The sequence below is a fragment of the Meles meles genome, chromosome 7, assembly GCF_922984935.1.
Source record: "Meles meles chromosome 7, mMelMel3.1 paternal haplotype, whole genome shotgun sequence".
NCBI classification, from domain to species: Eukaryota; Metazoa; Chordata; class Mammalia; order Carnivora; family Mustelidae; genus Meles; species Meles meles.
This window is the reverse complement of record NC_060072.1, coordinates 12,002,781-12,018,677: the sequence shown is the minus strand read 5'-3', so window position 1 is coordinate 12,018,677 and position 15,897 is coordinate 12,002,781. Positions and strand designations below refer to the sequence as shown.

The following is a 15,897-nucleotide window of genomic DNA, read 5'->3' as shown; positions in this document are numbered from 1 at the left end:
GGTAAAGTTTAGATGAACACACCGTGGTTCTCTGCCTCTGACTCTGTCTCCCACTTTCCCTGCATATCACCCCCCCCCCCCACCCCCTAACCTCACTGTCCTTGAAGATCCGTGAGAGCAGAGACCGTGCCGGTCCTCCTCACGCCTAGGAGACTAGTCCCAGTCAGGAGCCCGGCCCCCAGTACTGGCTCCAAAAACAGTCACTGAATCAACACAGGATAAAAGCCATTGAGGGATTACATTTGTAAAATATAGCCCTACTCCCCTCACCCCCTGGCCCCTGCCCAGGATTTCTCTTCTTTTGCTCTTTCCTTTTCAGTCAGCAAGGCTCTTCTGAGCCCCAGCCTCAGGAAAAGACGTGACAGCCGAAAGCGAGGAGAACATGTCTCTTGTGTGCTTTTGTGGATTCAAAAAGCTCAGGCCCTGAGAGGACCAGAAAGAACCCACAGAAAGGGCAAAGATTCAGAGGACATCGTGAGGCGTCCCTGCTTCTCGGGCTGGAAAGTAATGTTCTGAACTGTCAGGAGGAAGAAACAGATGGCATTTGGTGGTGGTCCCCAGAGAAAGTAGTTTGTGTCCTTGCTGGAGGCCGCTGCTAGCTCGGAGGGTAACCTTGTGCAAATTAGAAAGAGGCACCCCTTCTGGGCGCACAGCTTGGCCACTGGGGCACAGACTGGATGCACCCCTGAATTGGATCCCTCTACCATGAGCTCTCGTGGTGTGCACAACCTATACAACCACACAGGGCAGCCCTGCGCACCCCTGCCAAGTCCTGGAGGAGGCTGGGTAAGTTCAGACAGGCCCGTGGGGGTCTAAACTCAGAGGAGACTTGTGCCTCCTGTCCCAGGTCAAGGTCTCATGGGACAGGAATGTCCCAAAGAAGAAGTGGCCGGGGCAGAAGGAGCTTCGGACAGCCTCAGGGTTTCCTCAAGTGCCTGATGAGGACTCTAAGGGAAGACCAGGTGGGGTGCAGCATCCCTGAGGACCACTGGGAACAGATGACTCCAACAGATTGCCACCTGTTCGCCCACACACGCCACCCGCGTAAGTCCCCTTAGAATGAGCCAAAACCCCAGGGAAAAGCGGAACCAGAGAGCAACCTCAGGGAGGCTGAGATCAGTGTCTGCCTCGCCGCCGCAGTGAAGATTCCAAAGAGAAAAAAAGAAGTTGAAGGGGCGTCTGGGTGGTTCAGTCATTAACTGTCTGCCTTCTGTTCAGGTCAGGATCCCAAGGTCATGGCATGGAGCCCGCATGGGGCTTCCTGCTCTGCAGGGGAGCCTGCTTTCCCCTCTCCCACTCCCCCTGCTTGTGCTCCCTCTCTCTCTGTCAAATCGATAAAAAAAAAAATCTAAAAAAAAAAAAAGTTGCATTTTGTGCACGTCCAAGGTATAAACTGAGATTTTCCCACCGGCTGTGCTCAGCAGCTACGTGTCAGAGGCCATGCAGAATGAATGACAAACTCCTGGTCCTTCTTGGCTACGCTCATTTTCTTCTGCCCGGATTTAATTATCCGAGCACAGGGAGCCCTGACTAGATTGTCAATTGCTTGAGGGCAGGGCCCAGCCCATTCAGCTTTAAATACTGCCTAGTTACCTACCGAGAAGTTCTCCCTGCCTGGGCTTCTGACTGAATAACTACAAATGAATGGAATTTTCCCCAGGTGCCATAATAAAAAACCTCCCCTCCCTCTCTGAGAGCAGAACCCCCAAAGCCCGGGGCCGACCGAGGAGGCGGACCCTCTCATGCTCTTGTGGCCACAGCTGCATAGCCCGATGGATGAAGCTTTTAGGATTTAGGACACATCTACGCTGAGAGAGGAGCTCCACCCTGTTCAGCTGCCGGGAACCTTGGCATGGTCTGAGGTCAGGCTCATGGCTGGGGGTTGGGCCCCGAGGATTCAAGGGCAGGGGTGACGAGGTCACATGTCCTGGGAGTTCCCGGAGCTTTATGAGGCTGGGGATTTGAGGCTTCCCGGAGTTCGTATCCCGAGTCTTGGGTGCCATTCGAGGCCCTCCCGGCTTGGGTGCTCCGAGGGACTCAGGCCACCTTTTCCATGGGCCCTGTCCATGGCCTCAGTTCCAACCTGCTGCCTGGCCGCCGTGGTCACATGCCAACATTTTATTCTAGGTCCCCGCCACAACATCACACATTCTGTCTGTGTGCGCTGCGGTTGTAGACACGGATCGTGTCTCCTGGCCTCTGTTTGTGAGTTATTCCCCATGCATCTGTCCTTTCTCTGTGGCCAGAAGGTCAGTGCCCGTCACCGGCTGGCCACCTCTTTGTCTCCCCAGCTGGAGTCCCGGCTGCCTCCCCAGCTTTGAACCCGGCTTTGCAGCTCACTGGCCGGTGTCCTTGGCGTGTTATTGAAGTTGCTGTAACCACGGTGACCGCCTCCCCCTGGGTCCTCTCCTTTGGGCGCCCTGCACCTGTTTGCCTCTTACTGCAAAGGTCTGCTGAGCAGCCCACCTCCACCACCGGACAGGACTGCCCCTCCCCACCCGGCACCCAGCACTGTCCCCGCCACTGAGGGCTGCTCTAAGGAAGGCAGCTTCCTGTCTCTCTCTCCCTCCTGCCCCATTTCCCTCCGCTCCTCCTCTCTGCCGCACAGGGTTGTCTGCACACACCGTCCCAGGCATTTCGTCCTTGGGGACCCCTTCACGTGCTCCCGGAGAGGAAGATCACTAGGGAGAGGCTGTGACATAGCAAGGTCTTTTATTAAAACCAGGTGAGTCACTCCATTCGCACACTTTACGTCCCAGACCCCCGCTGCCTCTCTCTCTCGGGATGGACTGTTGCCCTCAGCCCAGACCTCTTTCTCATTGCAGATGGACATTTGTTGGGGCAGGGGCGGGGCTGATGGGTCAGAGCATCTTTATGGCTGGGCCTTGGTTTATGGCTTGGATTTGGGATTAGAGGTGAAGGTGAAGGTGTGGTTGAGTTTGGAGGTTGGAGGAATGGGGTTGGAGTTTAGGACAGAGGCAAGTGAAGTGAGCAAAGGGCCGCACATCTCCCGGTTCCCGGGATGATGACCCTCCACGAGGACCCCAGGCCCCAGTCTTGCGAAGCCACCGGAACAGCCTAGCTCCGCCTCTCATAAACAAAGCAGACACTCGGAAGCAAACTACTGGGCTACAGGAGATCACAGCCCACGTGCCCCTGGGCCCCAGGGCCCGAAGGGGTGGGGGTGGGACGGGGCGCCCAGGGACTTAGCCCTGGAAGCCCAGCTCCTTGTACTTGGCAGCGATGTCGTTCCGGAACAGTTCCAGAGCCTTCTTCATGGCCGCCTGGGCTTCGGCGCCGAAGTCCCCGGGGTGCTTGCTCTGCAGGACCTGGATGATGGCGTCTGAGATGAACTGCAGGGGGAGATGGGAGGGGCGCCGGTCACAGGGGCACACAGTCCAGGAGCTAGATGGGAATCAGACTGAGTCCCACCTTCTCTTTATTCCACAGCCCTTGATGGAGAGCTTATTACACACCAGAGGGATCTCCACGGATTAACTCCTTCTCTCCCTATCACCCCTCGAGACAGGTGCCAACGAGGAACCGGGCCCATCTCAGGGCAGGATCCCAGGACACCGCCTCCCCGCTGGCAGCAGAAATGAAGGGAAATGCTCCCATTCCATGGCTTTGCCCAGGATTTTGCAGTCAGAAAATCTAGAAAGAAACTATTTCCATTTGTATTTAATTTTTTGCATTTGATGGCTTAGTGTGGTTATTGCTTTAAGTAGGTTACTTGGGGGACTGGTGGGGGTGGGGAGTAGAGCGGCATGTTTCTGTGCCAAGAACAGAGCGGGGGCTCAGAATTATTGGTGGGCTGGAAGGAGGGAGGACGAGGAAGGGTCGAGGTCTGCAGCTTGCCACTGGGACCCAGCCTGTCCCGTCCCAGCCTTGCCTGTCCATCCCCATATGTGCTCAGACACCCACAACGTCATGACCAGGAATACCTACAGTACGGCTCTTTAGCGACTGAAAGATCTCGTGGGTGTAGAATGCTACTGGGCCTTCCAGACAGGGAGTCCAGATTTGGGGACAGCCACCACCCTGGCTGGAGGACCCAGCGGTGTCACTTTACAGAAGCCCAGACAGGGAAGAGCCAGCCTGAGGTCACGTAGCAAGTGGACGGCAGAGCTGGAATTTGCACCCAGGGGCTTGTGGACAAACAGCCACCAGAGCCAGGAACAGACGCGGGAACGGTACCTCGGTTGGCTTTTCTCACTTGGCACCCCAAGTTCAAGTGATTACAGACAGGTAGCCGGGTCGGGGACACAGGGTGACAGAAGGTTTAGGAGGCACACACAGGACAACACCCAGGGAACACGGTTCTGCCTAGAAATAGCGACAGCGGGGCACCCAAGGTTGGTTTCAGCTCAGGTCATGATCTCAGGGTCATGAGATCAAACCCGGCACTGGGCTCCGCCACGGGCATGGAGCCTGCTTCAGATTCTCCCTCTGCCCCTCCCCCATGCTCGCTCACATTCTCTCTCTCTCTCTCAAAAACAAAAAAGATAGGAAAGAGAGAGAGGGGCGCCTGGGTGGCTCAGTGGGTTAAGCCGCTGCCTTCAGCTCAGGTCATGATCTCAGGGTCCTGGGATCGAGTCCCGCATCGGGCTCTCTGCTCAGCAGCAAGCCTGCTTCCTCTCTCTCTCTCTCTGCCTGCCTCTCTGCCTACTTGTGATCTCTCTCTGTCAAATAAATAAATAAAATCTTAAAAAAAAAAAGAAAGAAAGAGAGAGAAAGAAAAAAAAGAAACAAGGACAGCTCCACAAACCCCTGTCTCTGGACATACGTCCCAAAACAAAGTTGGGGTTCGGGCTGCCATGAAGTCAATCCTCCCCCTGGAGAATGTGGGAGACCCAGGTTCTAGGCTGTGCTCTGTCGTGACCCTCGTGGGTGACTTCACCATAAAACAGGGGCTCAGCTGGCCCCATCGGGTTCCCCTGTTGAGCCTTTTCTGAGTTTGGGGCACAGCCGCTAATAGCCAGGTAAGTGTGGGCTGGGGCAGCTGGACAATTGAGAAAAGTTGCCTTGACATCCAGCACCCACTGCGGCCCCCCCACTCCCACTGGGAAGAGCACGGAAGGAGGTCCCTGAGTGCGAGGGGAGAGCAGACAAGTTGCATTGTGAGCCCTCCACATGCCACCGGGGTTCAGAAATGGGGAACTCATGCTCCAGCCAGGAGAGAGCTGGGGAAAGAGATAAATCCCAGTGCAGACGGGTGGGCACCATGACAAGGGATGAGAATAAAGCGGCTTTGCCGGGGAGAGACGGGGGGGCCCCCACTGACAGTCACATGCAGAGAAGGTGGCTTCTAAGCTGGGCCCTGGAGGCTGGACGGGAGTCTGCTGCCAAGAGCAGATGGGGAGGGCAGGGCTGCAGCATGCTCTCGAAGGCGGGACCCCCTCCTCATATCTGTGATACTGAGCGCGATGGGCAGGCTGGTTTGTCTCTGTATGATTTGCGGGGGCAGCTGGAGTGCGGAAAGGTGAGGCTGCGAGGCTGACGAGGTGGTGGTGGTTGATGCTCGACATTGTGCCACAATGTCGGGATTAAGAGCTTGAGTTCCCAAGTACCGGTAGATCAGACTGTGCCTACTGGCTCATTAGCTGTGTGACCTTGAGCAAGCTCCTTAACTTCTCTGAGACTTCAGTTTCTAAATCTGTAAAGTGGGTATGAGAGGGGTACCTGCCTGGCACCGAGACTGCTAGTGGCCTGCCCCATGTCCATCTTCTCCTTCTTTCTTGGTAACAGAACACTAGCTGTAGTTGGAGTGGCAACAGACCACAGCTCCCAGCTTTCCATGCAGGTGGGTGTGGTCTTGTAACTAACTTTTGGCCAATAAAACTGTTGAATGGGATTTCTGGGACTCCTTAAAAGACAGCTTTCCTCTCTTCCTCGTGCTTCCTGTTTGGAACACGAATCAGATGGCCGGAGCTCTAGCAGCCGTCTTGGACCATGAGCCAACTTTGAGGACTCATGCCAACTTTGGCAGCACAGAAAGAGTTTGCATCCCTGGTGACTGTGGGGTGCCCATACCAGCTCTGGACTCCCTACCTCTGTACTTACTTCGTGTCAGAGAAAAAGAAGACCCGGAATGCAGTTCCTTACCTCAGGGTGGGGTGGGGGGGAACTGAGAATTCCATGCAGTGATCCAGGCGATTGCCTACCATGGCCTATCCCTACGGGTAGCCATGACCATGGTCTTCATCCTCATCACTGCACCAGCCTGCTCCCTGCTCCCTTCCCCAGGGTTTGCACCTATCCCTAAGGCCCTTTATCCTCCAGATCTCAGTGCGGCCACTCACCACACCTCTCCCCCCACTGGTTATAAAGGCAGAACCTGAAGCTCAGGCCCTGCCCACCCTACTTCTCAGCCCTTCACAAGAGATTCAAACAAATTCCCCTTGCCTAGGACCCCAGGGCTCTCTTTTCATCTGTAAAGATGCTGGAACCAATGGCGCCACCTGCTGGCTACCCAGAGGGAGCACCCACTACTGTACTGTGGCTCCTGGTGACACAGGGTTCAGGAGCTGGGAGGCGGTGGTGGGGTCTGGAAGAACAGAACCCTAGTTTGAATCCTGGGAGTGTGCCAGGGACAAGCTATCGCTCTCTCTGTGCCTCCGTTTACTCATCTGCCCAGTGGGTACAATAATAATGGTACCTTCTTGTGCAGGGGAATGCAAGGGGTGCCCCCGATATCCATTCTCCCCTTCTTCACCTGGATGACATACTGATTTGGGGAAGAAGTGGGTTTACTCTCAGTGACCCCCGAGGAAGGGAAAATAAGCGACAGCTCATCTCACAGACGAGGGCCCTGGGGCACAAAGAGGAACACCGTGGGCAGAGCTGGGACTGGAACCCAAACTGCATCCCTCTGCGCCCCCCCCCCGCCCGCCTCCCACCCTGGCCCCACCTCCCACCTCCAGGTACTTGACAGGGATCTTGTGCTTGGTGGCGTGTGACTGGGCCAGCGGCTTCAGCTCCGCCTCGTGCTGCCCCTTCTTCTTGAGGATGCCCCCCAGGGCGGTGAGCACAGTGTTGCCATGCTTCTTCAGGTCCTCAGAACCCTTCATCTCGTCCTCCGACTTCAGGTGCTTGAACTTGTCAAACTTCTCCAGGGTCTCCGGGTGGCCCTTAAATAGCCTGTGGGCACAAGGTGGTTGGGAGTCAGACACAGGAATGCACCGTGGGGTTCTGGAGGGACCAAACACGAGTTCCGGGCCGGGCTCCCGCAACTGCCCAGCTGTGTGACCTTGGGCACTCTACCTCTCTGGGCATCTGCTTCCTCATCCAAGCAAAGGGGATGACCGGTCCCTACCCAGAGCAGAGGCGCTGTGATTCAATGGGAGCATACACGCTGAGCACACGCAGCACGCTAAACAAACTCAGCTTTGTGATTTTTCTTATCCTCGTGACCCGTCTCTTCTGCATTGCCACTGGGAGAGGCAGGAAGGAAGGACGTGTCTGCATTAGTCCCTGGCTTCACCCCAACTTTCTCTAAGTTGTTTGAAGAGTAGGTGACTAACTGGAATCAGGGAGAGGAGGTGGCCGGAAGACCAGAGACTCAGAGGTATGAAGGCGTAACTCAATGTTACAAGGCTGGTGTGCGGAAAGGCCAGCTGGAAACAGATCTGAGTGACTCAAAAAAAAGAAAAGAAAAGACCATGCAGGGGACCATCTCTGCAGTTCCCTACCTAGGGATCATCCTTCAGTTGCTTGCATACTTCCACCTACAAGAGGCTCACTACCACCTGTGATGGCCAGTCCACTCCAGATTAACTCTCAGGCTCAGAAAGTTCTTGCTTACTTTGCTCAGACTCCCTGTCCCTCCTAGGCTCCTCACAGTGGGGGTTGATGAGGCCCCAGGGGGAGCTTCCTGCCAAAGACCAGGTCCCAGCTTCAGCCAGGGAGCCAGTGATCTGGCCACAGAGGGAATTTGCCCTTGAACCTGAGCAGCCACCTGTAACCTTGGACCTTAGTATTTCCTGCTGTGGAAAGGTGAGTGTCGGTAAAAGGGAGTCTTAGCTGCCACCTAGGTGGGAATAGTTTTCCCCATTTCACTTGTGGGTGAACAGACCTCAGAGGTAAGTGACGTGTCCAGGGTCACGTGGCTGGCTGGTGGCAAAGCCCACAGCAGAGACTGGCTGGTTCTAGAGCTCATGCTCTCTGTCTCGTGTCAGACCCCGAAATGTTTGCAGGAATGATCCTGCCTGTCCAGGCTTTCCCTCTTCTTCTCTAATGGGTTCAGGAATGTTTCCCTTTCATAGCTTCTTAGCTAAATCACAGCCTCCAGCCCTGCTGCGAACACACCCCAGTTTCTGGAAGCTTCTCACAGCACACACCCATATTCACGTGCATGCACACCCAGACACACACAAGCGTGCACAGGGTAGCACCAACAGGGAGTGCACCCTTCTCCCAGAAGCGAATCCCTCCTGCTTCCCCAGAATGCCCAGGGCTGTCCATGCCCTCTGCCCAATGTCACCACCTCACCACCTGGGTCCCCGTGCAGCCAAGCCGTGTGTGTCACTGACAGCTCATCTCTGGCACTTTTCACCCAAGGGTCCCTGAGCTCCTCTTATTATCTGGTGACAATGATCCCTGACAGACACGAGACCTAGCCCCCACAGGGGAAGGTTGGAGGTCGGGACACTGAAGGGAGCTCTCTGGGGCAGATGAGGACCAAGGACTGGGTCCCCAAGGCAGCCAGGGTCTCAGATATTCTGGGAAACCCCCAGATGTATAGGAGAAAGAACATGGGACTGAAAATTTTGAAAACTGGGTTCTGGTCCCTGCTCTGTCTCCAACGTGCTGTGTGACATTGAAGAAGTCACTCAACTTCTCTGGGTCTTGATTCATCCATCTATAAACCGAAAGGATTGGTCTAGCTGATACTTCAGCCTCCAAATTCTAAGGCTCGAGCCCTGCTTCACCTTCCACTCTCCACCAGTGAGGCGGCAAGGGAGCCCAGATTTACTTCCAACAGTGCAGGAAAATTGGGCTGACCCGTGCTCACCAGATCATTCTGGCAACATTCAGCCACCTCCCTCCCTCAGCCCACAGTCCTGTCCCTGGGAGTCCCAGGCAGGCACAGAAGGCCACACCTGGATTTACCTAACAGCAGGCCCCTGCGAATGGACAAAGGAAGGCCTCACCCTGCGAAGGATGGATGGGTTTTCTCTACGGTTGCCGAAGCCCTTGCTTGCCTCATCTTGTCATCTTCCATCCTATGTCCCCCTGCTCGGCCCATCACAGGCCTGCAGGCAAGTCAGCGAGAAAGCAGGCCACCTCCCAGCCATCCTCTGACCTGAGGCCCGATCAGACCCCCACACGGTGGACTGGGGACTCAGACTTGCAGAACTCCTGCGCTTCAAACTGAGGAATGGGACTGAGGAGGGGATCCCCTCTCTGGTGTGTAGCATGGGGCTCCAGAACAGGGGTGTGATAAGCGAGGGTCCAGGCTTCCTGGATTTGAATTCCAGCTGTGTGACTCTGGGCAAGTTCCTTAACCTCTCTGTTCATGATGGTGATCATAACCATCTCATAAGGCACTTGTGAGTCTCAAGTGAGTTAATATACACAAAGCACCGAACACAGGGCCAGGCGGGGTATACCGCGTAACAATGTGCTACCCTCCCCCTCCTCATTGTTGCTGCCACCCATATGCTGTCACTGCCACGGCCACCGCTGTCACCACCACCAGCATCATCCTCATCGCCATCAGGTCAGGGAATCGAGTTCTATCTATAGCCACCCCTGGCCATGTTTCCTCCCTGTAACATGACAAGTATTGGCCACCAGCCGTGAGATTCAAACTTTTCGTGGCTTCAGAATTCCTTGTCCAGATCAAAAATAAATAAAGCAGAAAGGGTTTGGGCAAGAGAAGGAAAGGCAGGGGGGTACACTCAGCAGCCCCCCTCCCTCCTGGGCCCCCCCCACTCCCGGAGCCAGGCTCTCCAACCGACCTTCTGGCTTTTATGTTCTAGACCTTTATGATCATGTCCTTGGAGTGAAGCCCTTCGTGTTTCATTAGCAGGCTCAGCAGGACAGAATTTGCTGTCTTTTATAATCAGGGGCATAGGAGAAATGACCTTGCCAAGGTCAGTAAGGAAGCCCAGGCTCAGTGTCTGGAACAGAACCAAGAGACCAGCTCCCACAGAGGCACGTGCAGCCCCGGGAGTTAGCATTCCCTCCCCCTCCTCCACGGGGGTGGGGGCGGGGGTGTGGTGAACCTCCTCCCCAGTCTGCAAACACTAAAAGGGCAGAACCGGTTGGCACGGTCTCTGCATGTCCCACAGCCTAAGACGTGACAAGGCACTGGGCTTTCTGGGACCTTCCAAGGGCTGGAGTCTCAGGCATCACGTCTCATCCCTGGTCCCTGGCCCCTGGCAGCTCTCTCTGTTCCACCCTGGGGAGGGAGGGAATGTTTCCCCTGATGACATAATACCCCAAGTCTCCTTCAAGTCACTGCCTTGGGGGCTGGCAGCTCCCAGATCACCTTAGAGAGACTCGTGCTTGGCAAACTCGGTCCCCAACCCCAACCCCAACTTCCCTGCCTCTTCTCTCCACAAGCAGGGAAGGAGCATGGGTTCAGGGAATGCCTGGGCATGACAGCAGAAAGGGACCTCAGAGACCCCAACGGACGATGGCTTCACTCAACCAATAGGCAAATGGGACCCAGAGAGGAGGAGTAACTTGTCCAAGGTCACATCCAAGCAAACGTGGCTGAGGAGCAGATGTCAACCTGGAAGGATCTTTTGTCCTACCAAACAGGACCTGTTGCAGCCTCAGCAGCCTGCTGTCAGGGATGGAAGGAGAAAGACATCAGGAAACACCCCCATGATGCCAGTCAGAGTCAACAAAGAACTTGACCATCCTTCCCCAGGTGTTTCTAGCATGGACCACTAAGGGCTCGGACTTGAGATCACAGAGCTTACGGGACTGGCCATTCTCCCCAGACACGGGAGCTGGAAATGAGTGATGCCCAAGGGAGACCGAAAAGGCATCTGAATGGGAGAGCAAATCCTGGCTCACAAAGCAGAAGAAACTCATCTATAAATTAAAGTGCGAATGACAACGTACCCACTCATGGCAGCTCCCAGGTGCAGAGATGTTGATGAATGCCCCATTAGATACTTGACTCGTGCTGGCCCAGAGCATGAGAGAAGGGACCAGGAGCAGAGGGATCCAACACCATCTGGGGTTGAGGGCGATGGGAAAATAAAATCCCACAGGCCATTCTTTATGTACAAGGCTTGGGATTTTTTGTTTGTTTTTTTGTTTGTTTATTCAGGACGCTTTACTATAGCAGTGAAGATGCCCTTGGAGACCACCCCCTTCAGAGCTCTCCAGTTCAAGACTTCCTCAACATCACATGTCACGAATGGGCCCCTGTCTTCTGTTTTCTAAGTATAATACTGTGAAGGCCCTTAGTCCGGCTCTGTCCATAGCAATTACTAACATCCTCTCGAAGCTGCCATATTCCAGGAACAGCGGCAGGTCCCTTCAAGCATTATCTTATTCAGTTCTCACTTCCGCTCTAAAATGCAGATATCAGCATTTTCCCCCATTGTACAGTAGAGGAAATGGACTCAGAGAGGTTGGGTACCTTCCCCAAGGTCACACAGCTGCTCAGTGGCTGAGCCCATTCCAGTAGTGCAGGTCTCATCTTGAAGACCTTGTCTTAGCCTTGACAGTTCACAGACCTTAATGGACTTGTGACTCGGAGGAGGTCCTGTCCCTCTCAGGTCCTTTTTGTCCTCAACCATTAAGTGAAGCAGCTGGAGAAGATCTCTCAGGGACTAAGAGATCGTTTACTCTGTCTACAATTCTAGGAGTCCTCTTAGTGCGCACTAGGCACCCAGCGTTTGAGCACCAGACTTCTCCTGCTGCTGATACGGGTATGGGCGGGATCTCTTTTCCTCTCATTCTTTCTGGACTCAAGCCCCTGACACAAGCAAAAGGGAACCAAGTGGGGGTTTTATACAGCTAACTGGTCAACCCCAGGCAACTGACGCAGCCAACTGGTCAACCCCAGGCAACCGTTCCACCTTACAAGCACACCCTTGATCTTTGGGGAGTGAGTGACAGAGGCAATGGAATCTCTTCCTTTTACCTGATGAGGACCTCCTGCCCATGGCCCGCGAGGTCAGCCTCTACCTTCCCCCAGACGTTCAGCACCAACTGCCATTCCCCGTCGCTGAGCCCCATGGCGCAGTCTGAAGAAGACAAAAAGAGCAAGTCCGGCTGACTCGGTGTCCTGGCTCTGATAGCTGGGGTTTGAGATCGCCTGGCCCCAAAGTGATTTTATACTTTCACTGAAGCTTGACACAGATCACTTGACGGCTTGCTCACTCTCTCTCCTCCTCCTCCTCCTCCTCCCTCCTTTGCATGCAGGGTCTAATCTTTTCCTTTCTGTAGCTCTCACATGGAAGCTATTTTGGGGCAGGTGCCATTGTGGGGAGGTAGGACAACTCAGGCCACAGGGGCGTGGGGGTGTTTTTTTATGTGGCAAGAGCAGGGAGAAGGCTGGCCCACTGTCTGCAGTCTCAAAGGCCAGTAGAAAGGGCACCACCAAGGCCAAGGCCAGCAGCCTGAAACTCAACTCTCCCCGTTGTCAACCATCCCAGGAGGAACTGTCATGTTTCCAAGCTCGCGCAGCAGCACCCTGGCCAGCCCTGGGGCTGTCATGGCCCTTAGCAGTCTCCTTGTCCACAGCCAGCCCACTTTGCCAGAGGGTCCCTTGCCCAGCCAGCAGCAGGGGGAGGGATCTGAGGTGGTTCCTGCCCATAGCTGCACGAATCCATAGGCTCTTGGAGTCTGAATTTTCCCACTCCACCCAGAAAACTTCTGGCTTCGTGGCCTTCTTGACCTTACTCAAATATTTCCTTCTGAGAAACTTTGTTTGACCTCCCGCCTCCCACCTTGAGGCACAATTAATTTCTTCCTCCTTCCATTTACTTGTAGGTTCTCCTGTCATGCTCCTTCTTTCATTGTGCCATATTTCATAGTTTCCATGCTGGTTCTGCCATGACTGTGTAACAGCAGCTGATACACACTCTGGGCACTTTACATCTGGTACTTGTTTAATCCCCCGACAGCCATATCTCTATGATAGATATGACATTATCCTCAGTTAATCAAGGGGAAGTTTGGGAAACTTGCCATGGTCACACAGTTGATGGTAGAGAGCTGGGATTTGAACCCAGAAAGTCAGGTTCTTGAGTCCAGGCTCCCAAATACCTTATTTTGATTTTCAGAGCAGCAGGGGTTCTATTTTATTCACTTATGTATCTCTTGGAGTTCACACAAGGCCCTGTGCCAAATTGGAACTGAATAAATGTTTTTTGAATACAAAGATAGATGGCCGTTGTACAAAAGGCAAGTGAAGATGATTGGCCTTTCTTATATTTAGCCATCATCCATCCATCCATCCATCCATCCATCTTCCCATCATCCATTTATCCATCCATTCATCCATCCATCTGCCCGTCATCTATCCATCCATCCATCCATCCATCCATCTGCCCATCATCTAGTCATCCATCCATCCATCTTCCCATCATCCATTTATCCATCCATCCATCCATCCATCCATCCACACCCATTCCCCCATTTGTCATCTGTCCATCCATCCAACACAGAGTTACATAGTATCTACATAGTGTTGAAAACCACTACATGCCAAGAACAACAAAACTCAACGAACATATCCTTGTGTTCAAGAAACTCACTTTACCTTAGAGAGATAAAAGGAACAAGCTTACAGTACAGTTGATGGAGTGCTACGATCAAGGTACACAGGCCCTTCCTTCCATCTACACAGGATTTTACAGGTTACCAAGTGCCTCCTTGGGCAGGATTAGATCTAATTTTCACAATAGCTCTGCAAGGTAATGAGTATCATCCCATTTTATAGCTGCGAACAATGAGGTTCAGAAAAAATAAGCAAGTATCCTGGGTGTGGTCTGTATTGGACACGTCAGTTAGGACTACCCCACATATACAGCTCTTGCTAAAGGCAACGGCCCAGCCCCAGCCGCTCCGTGACCATGTAGGTCATGTTCTTTCCCCACGCTACCCCCGGTCACAGGTGACCGGACCAGAGCTAGCACGTAACCCGCGGCAGCCAATGGCAGGGCTCTGTCCAACAGCCAGTGCCTACTAGCTACACCAATCAGATGCCCTCAGCAAAACATGAGCGAGGGCGTGTGGCAAGAATTGTTGAGTTCGTAGGAAATGCGGCATCGAAGAGAGTCCGTTTCATGGCCAGCATGGAGTAAGAACCCCAAACTGAGAGCTCTTGAGTGTAGGGTCCCAGAGTTCACTCCTTTCTCTGTCTAGCCTAGCCCAGTTACCATTTGGGGTCATCATGAGCTGCTACTTCCCATATGACCCCTCGTGCATCATTTCGGTGAGCTCTATTTCAGCTCGTTCCTAACCAGAGGTGCCCCTCCCTGACACTGTGCTCCAGGCTTATGGCAACCCAGGGATGCTGAGCCCATCCACTGTTCCCAGGTGAGGATGTCATAGCAGAATGAGTATCTAAAGATGCCACAGGGATGGGGAGGGGCAGAAGGAAGGGGCTGTCTTTTGTCTATTCGTTCAGCAGCCCATACTAAGGGCTTACCCCAGGCCAGGCCCAGGAACAAGAGGAAGGCAGCTCTGAGAGGGTCTGTCAAGGGCTCAGACCCTTAGCAGGCGCAGTGCCTTATCCCAGTCACTCACTGGAGGCGGAGCCCTGCATGGTGGCAGGGCAGGGTGGGACAGGGCAGGGCAGGGCGGTGTGGTACCGCACCCAGTGGTGAGGGAACAGGGTCCTGGCAAGGATGCGCTCCCGCCACCCAGGGCTGGTTAGCTGCAGCTCTGCTGTCTCCAGCCTCCAAGCCGGCTGGGGACAGCCTGAGCATTTAAAAGCTCATCAAATCATTACCGATGCTAAAGTGTTTAATACTTAGCTGTCACCTCTTGGCAGGCGTCCCCATTAACTGGCGCTCATGGAGACCTGTGGCTTTGAAGTCGACGGACCTTTTAAGTTTTACCATTTAAGCTAATAGGAAGGCACTGACATCTGTTTGCACTTACACATCTCTACAACAGAACAGGCATCACCTAACAGTTGCCATGGCTACCTGCAGTCGCCAGCTTTGTTTGGGGGCTATAATTATCCCGCAACAGTCTTCAAACGGCTGGGGCAAGAAGCTGGAGATGCACGAAAGAGGAAAACCTCCAGCAGCCTTACACTCACGTGTCGCACACGCACACGCGCAGAGGTGAGCTGGTTTTGACACCCTGGGGGACAAAACTGCATTCCCCCCAAAGTCAGATGTGCCCCCAACCTCTTTCTCTTCTCAGGAGATCATGTCACAGGGTCCTTTGAATGCAACCATCTCAGATGTAAAAGATCATTCTCAAGCCTTCAAATTTTAGAGCCTTAAGATCCCAGAGTTAAGATTCTGGGGCGCCAAAGTTGAAGACTTTGGCCACTCTGGAAAGGGGGCTCTAGATTCCAGAGTCATGGAAAGGCTGAGGTAGAGAACTGTAGAAGGATAGGGCCATCGTGTCTTCAAGCTAACCCAGGACTTTGATGGCATCTTGTCTAAGTTCCCACTACATGCAGGAATTTTCCCTACAGGTCATCATTCAGCATCCACTTGAATTCTCCTAGGAGCAGCGAGCTCACTACCTAAAGCTTTAAAGTGTCTCCTTTATATGGAACCAAAAACATGCCTTCTTGTCACGCTCACTCCCTTGTCTGTGCTCTGCTGGCTCTTTGGGGATACAGAGGACCAGCAGAGTCTCTCTCACGAGGCAAGCTGTAGGTTCAAAGACTGGTCCATACTAACTGTACCCAGGACTTGAAATGAGCGCCCTCCCCTGGCAAGGTAAACCAGGAGCCTG

At 53.9% G+C, this 15,897-nt stretch overlaps 1 protein-coding gene across 1 annotated transcript; it reads right to left on the bottom strand.

Moving 5' to 3' along the window:
- Positions 1–2,776: 2,776 nt before the first annotated feature.
- On the bottom strand, positions 2,777–15,018 carry MB (myoglobin). The gene is made up of 4 exons (XM_046012768.1): positions 14,962–15,018; positions 12,113–12,215; positions 6,918–7,140; positions 2,777–3,353 (listed from the first exon to the last, which is right to left on the bottom strand). Exons 2-4 carry the CDS (start codon positions 12,205–12,207, stop codon positions 3,207–3,209), a joined length of 465 nt encoding a protein of 154 aa, XP_045868724.1. The 5' UTR covers positions 12,208–12,215; positions 14,962–15,018; the 3' UTR covers positions 2,777–3,206.
- Positions 15,019–15,897: the final 879 nt, after the last annotated feature.

Bases quoted from the DNA above. Each gene is read 5' to 3' on its own strand.
- MB (XM_046012768.1), bottom strand. From the start codon at position 12,207: ATGGGGCTCAGCGACGGGGAATGGCAGTTGGTGCTGAACGTCTGGGGG. The intron at 7,141-12,112 runs GTAAAAGGAAGA...TTGTGCCCACAG, and splicing joins GGGCAGGAGGTCCTCATCAG to GCTATTTAAGGGCCACCCGG. The intron at 3,354-6,917 runs GTGGGAGGTGGG...CTCCCCCTGCAG, and splicing joins TCCCTGTCAAGTACCTGGAG to TTCATCTCAGACGCCATCAT.